The sequence below is a fragment of the Amblyraja radiata genome, chromosome 27 (assembly GCF_010909765.2).
Source record: "Amblyraja radiata isolate CabotCenter1 chromosome 27, sAmbRad1.1.pri, whole genome shotgun sequence".
NCBI classification, from domain to species: domain Eukaryota; kingdom Metazoa; phylum Chordata; class Chondrichthyes; order Rajiformes; family Rajidae; genus Amblyraja; species Amblyraja radiata.
In genome coordinates, this window is record NC_045982.1 from 4,506,502 (window position 1) to 4,522,040 (window position 15,539).

Genomic DNA, 15,539 nt, shown 5'->3' on the forward strand with positions numbered 1-15,539 from the left:
CCTTCTCTCCAGAGATGTTGCCTGTCCCGCTGAGTTACTCCACCATTTTGTGCCTGCCTCTAGTTTCATCTTCTATTGACTTGTGGATCCACTTTTCCCTTAATCTCCTAGTTCTCTTCAATAAATTTTCTGTATAGCATTATTACCCCCCCCCCCCAAGCTATTTCTTATCTATCTCTTCCTGCCTAATAGATTTAAACTTCTTGCATTTAAGTTTCCCTTTGTCTACTTCAGAGGAATAATCCTTTGCTGTTTTGCCACCTAATATGAAGTATTTCTTGAGAATTGTGACTGTCAAAATGAAAAAAAAAGAATTCCTTTGAACCCAAATTGGTTGTAATAATATTTGTTCTTTATGTAGTTAAAAGTGAAGCGACTCAGAGCAGTGAATCTGAGACTGCGACAGGGAACAGATCCATTGATACATTTCCTGGCTCGGGTAAGACCTTTGATAGAAAGATAGATCCTTTATTGTCATATTGTCATAGTTTTATTGTGCAAAGATGTGCTGTTTACACGTTAAGACTCCGGTTGTAGGTTGGTTGAAGATGAGAGAAATGAGGGGCATAGGTTAGACCCATCACTTGGGTTGGGGAGTCTGAAACTAGAGGGCATAGGTTTAAGGTGAGAGGGGAAAGATTACAAAGGGTCCTGAGAGGCAGCTCTTTCCACACAGAGGATGTTGCAGATGTGGAATGAGTTGCCAGAGGAGGTGGGTACAATAACAACATTTAAAAGATGCTTGGACAGGCGCATGGATAGGAATGGTTCAGAGGGGGTATGGGCCATGTGCAAGCGAGTGGGAATAGCTGTTAGGCAACTTGATTGACCTGGATGAGTCGGGCCGTGCTAAATATCTCTTTGACTCTAAATGCTTTCAGTCAAGTGTGTCGCGATGAATAGGCTAAATGCTTCCAAAGTCCTTTCTTTTATGAGTGTGTTTTCTCTTATTCTTCCTGGGGGTCCTATCCCTAAAGATAGCGTGTCCTGCAGAATGGATATGTTGGGTGGATAAGGGTCACTTCATGGTCAGTGCACAGAAATTTGCAGGGCTATGTTTTGGGAGAATAAGACACGAGTGAGTAAAAGATGAGGGATCTGTATCTGAAAGGTGTGTTTTAGATTGGGCTGGGGGGGGGGGGGAAGAAACACTAAGAACTATTGAAGCAGAGGCATGGATATTTCAGCTTAAAAATAACACATTTTCAAATGGAAAATGTGAGGGACAAAGTTAAATTTCTACAAGGCATTGCATCTCTTAACTCTCCATTTGTCGGAATGGTAGTGTGATTCCCTTGATTGATACCTGCAGAAGAGGAAAATGCTGATAATCTAGAACTTTGGTAGTGCCGAAGAAGAGGTTAATCACCCTCTTCCATGTTGCTCCTAATAATATCCTCAGACACGTTATCTATTTTTAATTTGTTACATAGTAGCACAATGATATCTGGTGAATTAAATGTGCATAAATCGATCAGTAAAAATAGTGAGTGGAATGGCCCTTTTCCATGCTGTATTACTCCAGGACATAAGCAACCCGACCCCTGGCTCCAACCACAAACCTACTCGTGTTTCTTGACCTCTCGTGTTCTAGATCCCCACCCTGGCTGTAGTCACACATTGTGTTTGCACTCTGGACACCCGCTCCCAGGCTCATTCTGGACATTGAGTGATGCAGATGCTGGACTAGAAGGATTTCTAAACAGTTAATGGGGTTTTACTGTGGTTGGGGTGGCGGGGAGCTTAAAAATTGGAACTTTTGCCACAGAACTGCGGAAATTAAGGGGGTAATTGATTTTCTATTGTCAGTAAGCAATCTTCAGATGTTTCTATTTTGCGGGAGAACCTGCAAACTCCACACAGACAGCATCCGAGGTCAGTGTTGAACTTGGGTCTCTTGTGCTGTGAGGCAGCAGTTGTACCAGCTGTGCCACTACACTATTGACAGGTGGCAAAGGTTTCCTCCTTGCTTTGCTTCGTGCTAAAAGCTGTCACGTGGTTCTGGCTGTGGGATTTTGCTAATGAGTTGACTGAAGCCTCTTTGCATTTTGCTGGGCACCTTCCAGGTGTGAATTGGCCTTTCACAGGTTTGTGCAGGCAAGAAGTGGGCTGGAACCATGAATGACTCGATCACAAAACATTTACTCAGTCCTGGTGGTTTTGATTTGCAAAAACACAGATTTTATACATCTACCTTTGACATAGCAATATAGTAATGAGGTTCCATATCTTTAGCATCTACTCCACATAATTGAAATAAATATCTTCTTTTTGCAGTTATAACCTGCACGGGTTATAATCCACGAGTGCCAAATCAAGACAATGCCCTATTATTTCCTACAAAGTAAGTTTCAGTTTAAGTATGCAATGTTGGCCTGAAATTGCTACGGTTTTCTCAGTTTTGATTATTCAATAATTTTAAACCATGACCACATAAACATATGTAATATTTTCTAGAAAAAATGAAAGACCCAACTGACTTAAAAGATCAAACCATCCTCTCTCTCTTCCGTATCCCTCAATTTCTCACCTCTAGTTGTCTCTTAAATCTTAAATTGTTCTGTGGTAATGCATGCCATGCGATTATTGCTCTTTACTTTTCATTCTTTCTAACCCTGGTGGATGAGTGAGCAAAAAAAATTGTTAAAAGTTGAAAATTCCTCGTGCTGTCATTATAACAATTATATTTATAATAGATTTCTAAAATAATTATGTTAATTGTTTTTTTGTTTGGTTTTACCTCCTATATACTACTCCCTTTGCTTTATCCTCTTGTATTTTCTGTATGAGCTGTCCTAACAACTAGATCATAATGTTTCTGAAAGTTTGTGAATTGTGTGGTTGATCTACGAAATGCACCTAGTCGCCTGCAGATGTTACTGCTACAGCATCTTGCTGACTGTGTGGACTTTACCACCAATATATACATGACATGGGAACACAACTTACTGCAGTAGTAAACCATCCTGACTTGTAAATATATTGCTGTTCCTTGTATGGTCAATGACCAGGAACTTCCTGTCCAACATTCATGCGAGAATCATCTTCTTCAAAGTTCTCCAATGGTTCAAAATGGTGGCTCGCCTTACCAATAAAAGCTCGCCTTACCAGCGAAGTCTGCATTCTGAAAAACGAATACATTTTTTTTCAAATTCCATCTAAATGGGATTGTGTAGATAGTGTGTTGTCATTTTACACCTTTGGAGTTTTTTTGAGGTTGCACACTAAAGGGAGGACTTTAGTACTAAATATTTGTGGACATTTCTTTTGCAATAGCATTTAGTATTTTGCCAGACATGTATGATGTGTTAACATTCCATTTCTGCACCACAAAGTATACTTTTTCATCATTGACAAGAAATAAATTCTTAGTTCAATTTCTCGTTTTTTTTTTAAAAGAAGAGAATTAATGATGATCTAGTACTTTGTACTATTTATCCTGCAATCATTGTTGATTATTGACTTGTCAAGGTACTGACACATTTGAGAATTTTAAGTAAGAACAGTTTTTAACTCTTTAAAATTTACTTCAGACTTGTAAGCAATGATTTAAAGGCACTTCAGAACTCGTCAATCTTTAATCTTTTTAGGCCATATCCGCACCTTTTCTCTCCACCAATAGTGCAAGCTTCTTACATAGGAGAGGCACGATACTCAGCAATGCAGCAGTCAGCATCTTACACTGCATATCCTCAACCAAGTCAGCCTTACGGACTACCTCCATTTGGTAAGGGGACCTTCCATCCCTTTTCATGTACATAAAATGTATCAAATTATTTTCTAAGATGCTTTATTCATTTGCTGTCTAGTTATTCTAATTTTGGCTTGAGTTGAAATTAAACGGTTAAAAACCTTTCCAAAGCTCTAGATCTAGAAGGCTGCTTATATAAAGTTTACACATTGTTTTTGTACTACAGCACATATCTCACATAGCACGTTGTGAAATTGCACACCTCCAGATTCAGGGACAGTTTCTTCCCAGCTGTTATCAGGCAATTGAAAGATCCTACCACAACTAGAGAGCAGTTCTGAACTACTAACTACCTCATTGGAGACCCTTGGACTACCTTTGATCGGACTTTACTGGCTTTATCTTGCACTAAATGTTATTCCCTTATCATGTATCTGTACACTGAATGGCTCGATTATAATCATGTATTGTCTTTCCGCTGAATGGTTAGCACGCAACAAAAGCTTTTCACTGTACCTCGGTACACGTGACAATAAACTGAACTGAAACTAACTCTATCAGCAGTGATAGAATCTATTTAAATTGTGCATAAAATCTTTTGAAGCATTGGGACAAGTGAACAAATAGTTTAAAGAAATGGGATCTTTGGCTTTCTAAGTATGGTTTTAAATTTCTAAATCTATAAAATACATTTTCTCGCTATTGGAAAATGAAGCTCAATTCCAGGCACCACAACACAACTCAACATCACTTCGTTCATGCACTAACCTCGTCCCTTGATTCTCTGAATATCTTTATCAATTCATAAATTTCTAAAAATCCACGAATCTCTGACCAATACACTCAACGACGGAAAAAATGAATTCATAAATATCTAAAAAATCCATCAAAGTCTGACTCAGCGACTGAGTTTCCACAGTTCTTTTGGTAATACGTTTCAAAGATTTTATATTGTCTGGGTGAAAATGTTTTTCAATTTGTTGCAATTTGAAACATGATCTGAACGTCCAACAGTTGCCCAGGTTGAAGGGATTAGGTTGCGGAAAAAAAGCCCTTTGTTATGTGAAAATCTGTATTGAGAGAGGTATAGTTCAACTCTTAATTTTTATGTGGATAGCAGTTGCTGTGGATGGTAAGAAAAGCCGGCAGCAAATCACTCTCCACCGAGTCCCCACCAATTGGCAAAAGCACCTAAAGCTCTATGAGCACTATTTAACTAATTAGGTTATGGTTTGGAATTGAATAAATGCGAATGAATACTTGATAAAAAAACTGGAGGCTAAAATGAGAATTGGGACACTAGTCACTACCTGCCGTTCTGAAAAGGACCCGTTAATTCCTACTCTTTGCTTCCTGTCTACCAACCATGTCAATACCCTACCCTCCAATACAATGTGCTCTAATTTTGCACACTAATATCTTGTGTGGGACCTTGTCAAAGGTTTTTTAAAAATCCAGTTACACCATATCCACTGGCTCTCCCTTATCCTTTCTACTTGTTACATCCTCAGAACAATTCCAGAAGATTAGTCAAGCATGATTTTCCCTTCATAACTCCATGCTGACTTTGACCGATCCTGTCACTGCTTTCCAAATGCGATGCTGTAACATCTTTAACAATCGACTCGAGCATCTTCCCCACTATCGATGTAAGCCTAACTAGTGTATAATTCCCCGTTTTCTCTCTCCCTCCATTCTTAAAAAGTGGAGTTACATTTCTTAAAAAGTGGGGTTACCCTCTAGTCCACAGGAACTGATCCAGAGTCGAGAGAACATTGGAAAATGATCACCAATGCATCCACGATTTCTAGGACCACCTCCTTGAATACTCTGGGATGCAGACTGTCGGGCCCTGGGGATTTATCTGTCTTCAGTCCCAACAGTTTACCTAACACCATTTCCTGACTAATGTGGATTCCATTCAGTTACTCCGTCCCACTAGATCCTCGGTCCCCTAGTATTTCTGGGAGATTGTTTGTGTCTTCCTTAGTGAAGACAGAACCAAAGTACTCGTTTGACTGTTCTGCTATTTCTTTGTTTCCCATTATAAATTCAGCTGTCTCTGATTGTAAGGGACCTACATTTGTCTTCACTAATCTTTTCCTTTTTACATATCTAAAGAAGCTTTTAGGGTCAGTATATTCCACAAGCTTTCTTTCATGCTCTTTTTCCTCCTCTTAATTAACCCCTTTGTCCTCTGTTGAGTTCTAAATTTCTCCCAGTCCTCTGGTTTCCTCTGGCCAAGTTATCTGCCTTTTCCTTGGATTTAACACTATCCTTGATTTCCCTCATTAGCCGCGGTTGAGCCGCCTTCAGGGTCGCCAGACAGGGATGAACAATTTTTGGAGTTCATTCATGCCGTCTTTAAATGAATCTTTGCCATTGCATCTCCACCGTTAACCCTTGAAGTATAATTTGCCTGTCTATCCTAGCTAGCATGTAGATTAATCTTCAGTAGATTTTAAATCAGCTTTGTTATGGTCAATAATGTTCATCAGCAGATGATTATTTGGATATGACAAATAAAAACCCTGAGTTCATTCAGCTAGATCACTGCTTTCTTGATGAAACTTCTGCAAGTTAGAGGCAGACATGTAAAACTGAAAACAAATCTCCCTCCAAGTCAGTTTACACTAGAGGAGGCTGTTGCTGCACTAATCTGTATCTAACCAGCAATATACATGATACTCACAACTAATTAACCTGGATTCCACTACAGAATTTGGCTGAAAGCAAACAATCCACGCACTACATGTATCCAACTCAAGGTTCAGAGCAAAACATAGACCCAAATATTAATTCTGGTCATGTTACGACTTTATTTAGAATTGTGCACATTTTCATTAATTCTTCCTGTCCGTTGTATCTGTGATCTACCTGAAAGGATGCAGACATGAGAAATATCTTTTCAATGAGGAACAAAGTTGCTTCGAGTCACTAGAATTCGGCTGACTGTTTGTTGGGGCGAGAAAGTGCGCATCCTTTGGGTCTGGACTGGGTTTAAATAGTTTTGTTCAAGTTTCCAGCATCTGCAGTCTCTTGTGTCTCCATCTTAGATTGAAATACTAGTATACTAATTGGTCTGTTATCCAATTCATCTTTTATTTTCATTTTCTCTTCATGGTACTTTTCTGTTGATGAGATAAACATTGCACATTGGGTTCTGTTAAAACTTGGGCATTGGCATGATTGGTACTGGTTTTGGATTATTATTATTGTCACATGTACCGAGATTCAGTGAAAAACTTTGTTTTGCCCACTATCCAGGCAGATACCATACATGAATAAAGTCATACCATACATAGGTACAACAGGTAGCTCAGACAGAGAACAGAAACGGAGTGAAGAATATAGTTACAGAGAAAGTATTGATTTAAAAAAAGTGCAAGGGCATCAAGGTAGACTGGGAGAACAGGAATACCTCCTTAATTTAAAGTCTGATAACAGCGGGGAAGTAGTCAGAGAATCTGGTGGTATCATCTTCCCGGCAGGAGAGGGGAGAAGAGAGAAAGTCCTTGGTTTCTGTCGGTTGCTTGCCTGAGGCAGTATGAAGTGTTGGTGGAGTGGATGGGGGAGGTGGGAGGCTGGTTTGTGTGATGGACTGAGCTGCTTTTACAACCCTGTACGATTTCTTGTGGCCTTGGGCATAGCATATGTCATACCAAGCTATGATGCATCCCGATATGCTCTCTGCCATGCATCTGTAGAAATTGTTCAGGGTCATTGAGGATATGCTGATTTCCATCATCGTCTGAGCAAGTAAAAGCATTGGTGTGCTTTCTTGGCTGTGGCAACAATGTGGTTGAACCAGGTTAAATTGTTGGTGATATTTACACTAAGGAACGTAAGGCTCCCAACCATCTTCACTTGAACACCACCTTGCTTCCTGAAATCGATGACTTGTTCCTTTGTTTTGACATTAAGGAACTTGACATCATACTACTGAGCTGTTTATCACGTATTACGTCTCGTCATTGTTCGAGATCCGGCCTGCTGCTGTGGTGTCATCCAAAAACTGTAAATTAAGTTACTGCTGAATTTGCCACACTTGAGTGTTTAGGGCAAGGGTTCACCGCCTTTTTTGTCCCGTTTACCCCTTGCAACTTTAATAGCACATAACATAGAAACATAGGAAATAGGTGCAGGAGGAAGGCATTCGGCCCTTCAAGCCAGCACCGCCATTCATTGTGATCATGGCTGATCACAATGTTATTTCACTTATTTATGAACAACTAATGATGAACAGATCCAAACAATTTACCCTAGGTTGGGAACCCTTGGTTTAGGGATTATAATAAAGAGCGAGGCCATAGCTAGATACAGCTGCTGCTGACTGGTTTCTGTTTTAAATGGGGTCACATTATTGCAATTTCTGATAGGATAGAAATAGTATGCAATTGTGAAGACTGATATCTGAAATGGTTCCGGTTGCTTTAGAACCCATAATATTGATTATACCTTTGATTTGACATTTGTACCGACCAATCTTCGATTTAATATTTTATTATTTTTGGTAACCTTGTGAAATGTAAAAAGTGTGTAACACATATTTGGATTCATCGTTTTAATCTCAGATGCATTGTGGCCTGGTGTGAAAACTGAAGATGGCACACACAGTCACCCTGGATACCTCAGTTACAGTACGGGATTTAGCTCAGACCAAACCAGTCCAGCTTATTATACATATCCTGTTCAAGGTAAATGTCTCTCCGTACCTCTCCACTGTAATGAGCGTTTGGTGTGGGTGTCTGCATGCAGGTACTTCAATGGCATTAAACTTGGACTACCATACTTCTTGGTGGCATGAACATTGAATTCTCACAATTCTGTTGACCCTTGCTGTCTCCTCCCCTTCCTACCTCTCCCTCAGTCCTCGGGCTCCTCCTCCTCCATTTTCCTTTCTTCCCCCCGCCTCTCCCCACCCCCTATCAGTCTGAAGAAGGGTTTTGGCCGTTGCCTATCTCCTTCGCTCCATAGATGCTGCTGCACCCGCTGAGTTTCTCCAGCACTTTTGTCTACCTTCAATTTTCCAGCATCTGCAGTTCCTTCTTAAACAGTAAAACTTAATCCAGCACACTCGGATTTTGACGGTGCTAAATTGTTGGATTTTCAGGCTCCTCTTATGTTACTAATGTCTCAACACTCTGTGAATTCACCTTTTTGGTTTTGGGATGTTACGCAGTGTGATAAATATTCCCATCAACCAGGTAAGTTGAAAGGGAATGACAAGAAACTGCAGATGCAGATTTATGCCAAAGACAGACACAAATTGCCCGAGTACCTAAGCAGTTCAGACAGCATCCCTTTAAGTCTGAAGAAGGGTACCGACCCAAAACGTTGCATATCCATGTTCTCTAAGGATGCTGCCTGGCCCGTTGAGTTACTCCAGCACTCTTAAGTCCTATCTTAAGTTGAAAGGGGGGTTGGGAAGCAATGCTCCACTGAATGGAATGGGTGCACAGCAAGCATCACTTGGTGAGACATCGGCCGAACCATCCCAATCTCTCAATAATGGATAGTGGATTATCAGAGTTTTACTGTACTGTTTATAATTTTGAAATTGCTGTCATTTTTATTTTTTGACAGGTGCAGGATTCCCAAGAACTGGTATTTATTCTGGTGGAGCTGTTGTTGCCAATGTTGCAGCTCCTAGCAGTTCAAATCAGGTATATGATTTTTGTTTCTGTTTTTAGGTTCGTCATTTTACTTTTGAAACCACTTTTTTTTTTAAAACTTAAATTATCCTTTTTCATTTTCATTTACACAGGAGTATCATTCCTACACATCACTTGGACAAAGCCAATATGTGCCATATTTTCCCAGTTCAAGTTATGCATCGACGGGGTCTTCAAACTCTCCGCCTGCCAGCAGCACCACTGCTGTCACCTACCAACTGCAAAAATCAGAAGCTGAAGTGTCCAGTTCCAAGGATCAGGGTTTTCAATCAGGTAATGTTGCAATGTGGTTCCTTTCAAAACCAGGCTGTGGTGTTGTACAACGTTATTGCTTTACGTTTAATATGCCAATCACATACAGTTTTGAGCAAGGATTTAGATTTTTAGTCTCATGAAGGGGCTTGCCCCGAAACGTCACCTATTCCTTCTCTCCAGAGATGCTGCTTGACCTGCTGAGTTACTCCAACATTTTGTGTCTCTTCGATTTAAGCTCGTAATTTATCAAGAATTGGGGAGAGAGGTGTGATACTTGTTGCACTTTAGACTGATGACAAATTAATTGAATTAAGTGTTGAAATTTATTTCTAAGATTCACCAGCCAATGTAAATTTATACGGTAGATAAAAGTGCTGGAGAAATTCAGCGGGTGCAGCAGCATCTATGGAGCGAAGAAACGTTGCCTATTTCCTTCGCTCCATAGATGCTGCTGCACCCGCTGAGTTTCTCCAGCACTTTTGTCTACCTTCGATTTTTCAGCATCTGCAGTTCCTTCTTAAATGTAGATTTATAATCCTGTTTACTTCCCAATGTTGCAACTTTCATGGATTAAAATTTAAAAGTAGTTCCAGTCATCAAACCTGAGAGAAGAATTTCAATGGAAGTGACCATCAGAGCTTCTTCACAGATAAACCTTCATAACAGTCTTTTGATTAATACATTTTTTATTGTTGATGAAAAACAATAAGGTACATCCAAACTTCTTCCGACTCGTACACTATGATCTTCATCGAACTCCAGCTTTTCGCTTTAAAGGTTAGAAAACTCCTCATGTCTCCGTTACACTCCGCATGGTCAAAAGGGTAAACCTTCCCCATGCTGGTCCGAAACTAAACTAAAAACTAAGCTTCTGCGCAAGAAACGTAGCTCCAAACACGCCATAAAATACGTCATAAATCCCACCCACAGTATAACGAGCAGTCTAAAATTTAAAGACACATGCCATAGTCAATGGCACACAAAACAAGCCAAATGGCCACCACAATAAGTCCACTGCGAATGAAATATTGTTGAAAGTGCTGTATTCAAAATGTAAAAACTCCGTATGGCTGCACAAAAATGGAAAACCAATCCAACTATTCGTAACACATGTTCAGTTTTAAACAGAACTTAGAAAAAGCAGAAGAGCTTTGCAAGGCAGCAACTGAGATTTTATAACAGCATGAAATGTAAAATTGTAGCACTTTGAAGAAATTGCTTATATTAAAATTACGTAGTAATTATCAGATATTGTGGCTTAATTTTTATTCTTGTTCAGGAGCTCCGGATGCAGGCCAGACTCAGTCAACCGCAGTAGTGAAGGAGCTTAAGGAACAATCTCAGAAAAATCCAAGTGGAAAATCTAGGGGGAAAGGAAAGAAGAGCAGTTCATCACCTCCACCTGACAATGAACTGGAGGTATGCTCAGTTTTATAACTAACGTTTATGGTGGAATGGGGCTGGGAGTTGGCCAATAGTGGCATATCAATAGATTTGAGAAATTGCTTTCTGATTCTGATTTTCAGTTAAAAAAAAAAATACACATGTGAAAATTATTAGCTAAAATTGGTTATCTTACAGTGAATTGAGAAACCGGCAGGTTACTGTTGCAGCACTAGAATCAATGATCAGAAATGTTGCATGATAAAGCCCCTGTCCCACTGTACGAGGTAATTCACGAGTTCTCCCGGGTTTTCCCCTGATTCGAATTCGGAGAATGTCCTTAGGAGTTTGTGGATGTCTCGTAGTGGCTCGTAATGCTAACGGTAGGTATAAAAAGCAACAATTTTTTTCATCACGAGTATTTTTTTTACTCGCGGACATTTTTTGCAGGGATGAAAATACGTCACGAGTTACTGGATGTCCCGAGTACCTACCGTTAGCATTACGAGCCGCTACGAGACATCTATAAACTCCAACGGACCCGCTACGGACATTCTCCGAGTTCGAATCAGGGGAATACTCAGGAGAACTTGTGAATTACCTCGTACAGTGGGACAGGGGCTTAACTGAAGGCCTGAAATCATCTCCATGTTAATAGCATGAAAACAAGCTGCATTTGCTTTGTGTTACACATTGCCAGATAGAAGGCAGCTGCCATATTTGCTTGGAAAACACCAACTTACCTTACCAACTACCATTTTCAAATGGTATTTGAGAAGTATTGGTAGATCTAAGAGGAACTTTTTTAATAATAATAATAATTTAAATTTTTTTAAAAAATTTATTTATTTAAAAAGACCTAGTTACCAGAACTGTGTCACAGCACAGCATGCAGGCTGCTTCACTATCAGCGGCCGGTGGACTTTGATTCAATTATACTTTATGGTCGTCCGTACCTAGGTACAGTGAAATTCTTAGAATCACTTTGACAGCTGGAAAGCCTCTCTCCCCCAGATTTGTAGCCTGTAAAAATGTGATTGGTCTATTGCATGTTAGTGACGTTTCTAAACATCGGGGACACCTTATATTTAAAAAAAACTTTTTCTTTAATTTTACGATGCACATCCAAACTAAAAATCAACTAAATTAATTAAAACTAGATTAAATTGATGAAAGCAAAACTCCAAGGAAAGAAATAAGCAATTTAGAGTTACACTGCATGGAATGGGCCCAATTTGTCCGTGTCAACTGAGATGGCCCATCTACAGTGGTCCCAAAAATGTATTTTCTCATCCATGAATGAATGAATGAATGAATGAATGAATGAATGAATGAATGAATGAATGAATGAACGTACGAAAACTTTATGAATGAATACTTTGTCACATGTGACAACAAGTCGAAGTGAACTTCTTTACTTGCATACCCACGGTATTGCAATAGTCACCCCATGAAGGGCGCCAACTAAGTTACATACTATCCCGCGACAGGTTCTCCTTTGTTCCAGAAGTCACATCAGTAGGACATGAACAAGCATTTGTCAGCTGGATATTTTTAAGGCAGAGATTGACAGATTTTTGATCAGTAAGGGTGTCAGGGTGAAGGCAGGGGAATGGGGTTGAGGGGGAAAGATAGATCGGCCATGATTGAACGGCAGAGTAGACTTGATGGGCCAAATGGCCTTATTCTGCTCCGAGAAATTGTGAAATTGATATGAAATTATTAGAGATGGAAGCATAGAAATAGGGTGACCAAAATCAGTGATAATGGAACTGCCATCTTCACTATGAGGGAACTATTAAAGAGATATGCTATGTCAGATGTTTTACAGGATGCTTTAGAAGATTGGAGATGGCATCTTGTCCCAGATTCACATAGGAAAATAATATATAATCGTTTTTACATGTTCCTTTTGCAGCGTGTATTTGTTTGGGATTTGGATGAAACCATTATCATCTTTCATTCGCTACTGACTGGGTCATACGCACAAAAATTTGGAAAGGTAGGGAATTATTAAACAGAGTAATGTTAAGCTGGTTGAATAGTTAACTGCAGTGCACACAGCTAACATTAAAACAAATGTTTCGTTAATTTAGTTAATTTTGAGAATGCATTTGTACTTTTAGATATGACTTTTTTGAAATAGTGAAATTTCTTTTAAGAGAAAAAATATTTCTTTAACCAAAATATAGATGCATTAATAGGAAATTATTAATGATGGGCTTGTTTTAAAAATCCAGTCTAACTGCTAAATACCAGAAAAAGTCAAACAACTGCACTTACAGATCAGATTACATAATCCATATTAAATTGTGTTTATTTGTGACATTCTCCTTATTATGATCATTGCTAAAACAATCTGTTCATATATAAGCTTTAATAGATTTGTGTAAGTTTGCAATAGAAACAGAACCATAGTGAAATGAATGCCATCACATTTAAAATTCAATGTTAATGCAAAGATGAACTGATACTAGTGGTAAAGGGCCTGTCCCACTTGGCCGTCATTTGCACGTCACGCCGATGGCGCGCGAAGATTTTGTACAAACCAAAATCCTGGGGAGCCGCGCGTCACTGCCTATGTCACCACGCACCATGCGTGCGTAATGTACACCATGCGCACATCACCTGCTTGTCGTGCGTCATGACGCGTAAATGATGTCGCGTAAATTACGCGCAAATGACGGCCAAGTGGGACAAGCCCTTAAGGCTAAAGCAAACTACCATTCTGTCAATGTGAAATTAAAACAAAATTCTGGAAATACTCAAGTTGGGCAACATCTATGGAGAGAAACAGGGTTAACAGAGAGTTAATGTTTCAGATCGATACTCTTTCAACAGAACCTTGAATCAAAAAACTACAGGTGCTGAAAATCTATTATAAAGCAAAGTGTCGAAAGCACTTAGACTTGGAACAAAAGTAGAAAGAGAAACAGTTAATGCCAGGTTGAGGACCCATCAGCAGAGGTGGGAAAGAAAACAGCTTAGTTTTAAGTTGTAGAGAGAATGGGATGTGTATGTGGGAGGGGGGGGGGTGGGGAGGAGAGAGAGGAATGGGGAGGCCAGAGTTGCTGTGAGGATAAGTTGCAGGGATCTAGTTGATGGGTTAACAGGGGCAGTTAAAGAGATAAAATGAACAAAAGCAACGGAATGTGGGCTGTTGGGAGAATGAGAATGCAAAGGAACATGGCTGGGTGTCGGATGTGCCCAGCAGGCCATGTTGTGCTAATGGAGAGGGAGAAACTGAACCAATATCAACATAGACTGAGTTAGCTGAAGTTGTGAATTTCATTACTGAGTCCGGACGGCTGCAATGTACCTAGACAGAAGACAGGGTGCTGTGTTTTGGATCTCAGTATTACAGTGCAGGAGGCATCAGATGGATGGGTCAGAGTGGAACAAAGAATTAAAGTGGCAGCAAAGGGGAGCTCTGGGTCACCTCTACAAACTGAAGAAATTACGAGAGAGATTCCTTTTGACTCCTCCATTTCTCACTTCCCCACCCACTCTGCAACGAGCTTGATTCCTCTCTTGCCCAGTTCCGACGAAGGGTCTAAAGTGTTAATTCTGTTCGTCTACACACATACTGCCAGATCTGCTGAGTATTTTATAGCATTGGTCATAGTACTTCTGTTGATGGACACAAAAAGCTGGAGTAACTCAGCGGGACAGGCAGCATCTCTGGAGAGAAGGAATGGGTGACGTTTCATGTCGAGACCCATTGACTGGTTAGCACGCAACAAAAAAGCTTTTCACCATACCTCGGTACTCGTGACAATAAACAAAACTAAATGTTCTTATGACATTGGAGGTCATTGAACCCATCAAGTCAGTTTCAGATTTTATTAACTACAAGACTAGTTAGTGCACCAGCTTGTTGGCTTGCGGCATATCCAGATGGTTGCTTAAAGGTAATTCCTTATCAGTTTAAATCAGGTTAAAATGTATCAACATGACAGAAACATGACCAACTGACAGCTTTCCTTTTATGTGCCTCAGGCATAGAACATAAATGGCACAACCTTTGTGAAATGTATCTGATGAAACTGTTGGAAAACAGAAAGAACGTGATTTGCCATTGAAAAAGTAATCATCTTAAATGCTGCTCTTGCATTTTTCCTTTCACTCCTGAAACCATATCCTGTTTGTTGAGTTCAACTGTCCCAATCAGACATGGCCATTTTTCCCTGCATTCATCTAACTGTGGTGTTTGAAGTTTCATTCTGTTTGTAGTTTGTTTGGTTGTTTGTTTGTTTGTCTTTTTGCACAAAGTCCGCGAGCATTGTCACTTTTCATTTCACTGCACATCTCGTATGTGTATGTGACGAATAAACTTGACTTGACTTGTGTTGTATTCTGAGGTAGACAAAATTGCTGGAGAAACTCAGCGGGTGCGGCAGCATCTATGGAGCGAAGGAAATAGGCAACGTTTCGTCCCGAAACGTTGCCTATTTCCTTCGCTCCATAGATGCTGCCGCATCCCTCTGAGTTTCTCCAGCAATTTTGTCTACCTTCGATTTTCCAGCATCTGCAGT

General features: G+C 39.9%; 1 protein-coding gene across 7 annotated transcripts in view; it reads left to right on the top strand.

Annotated features, from left to right (window-relative positions):
- The window catches only part of eya3 (EYA transcriptional coactivator and phosphatase 3), a 39,859-nt gene that overhangs the window by 17,008 nt on the left and 7,312 nt on the right, over positions 1–15,539 (top strand). For 2 of the 7 annotated variants that reach the window (XM_033044927.1, XM_033044926.1), the window contains exons 5-12: positions 362–439; positions 2,278–2,344; positions 3,591–3,727; positions 8,266–8,388; positions 9,278–9,357; positions 9,459–9,639; positions 10,901–11,040; positions 12,923–13,006. In XM_033044927.1, coding sequence (XP_032900818.1) covers positions 362–439; positions 2,278–2,344; positions 3,591–3,727; positions 8,266–8,388; positions 9,278–9,357; positions 9,459–9,639; positions 10,901–11,040; positions 12,923–13,006 — 890 coding nt within the window. Of the gene's footprint in view, positions 1–359; positions 440–2,277; positions 2,345–3,590; positions 3,728–8,265; positions 8,389–9,277; positions 9,358–9,458; positions 9,640–10,900; positions 11,041–12,922; positions 13,007–15,539 lie in introns of all 7 variants that reach the window. The other 5 variants (XM_033044931.1, XM_033044930.1, XR_004415917.1 and 2 more) reach the window with 4 other exon arrangements.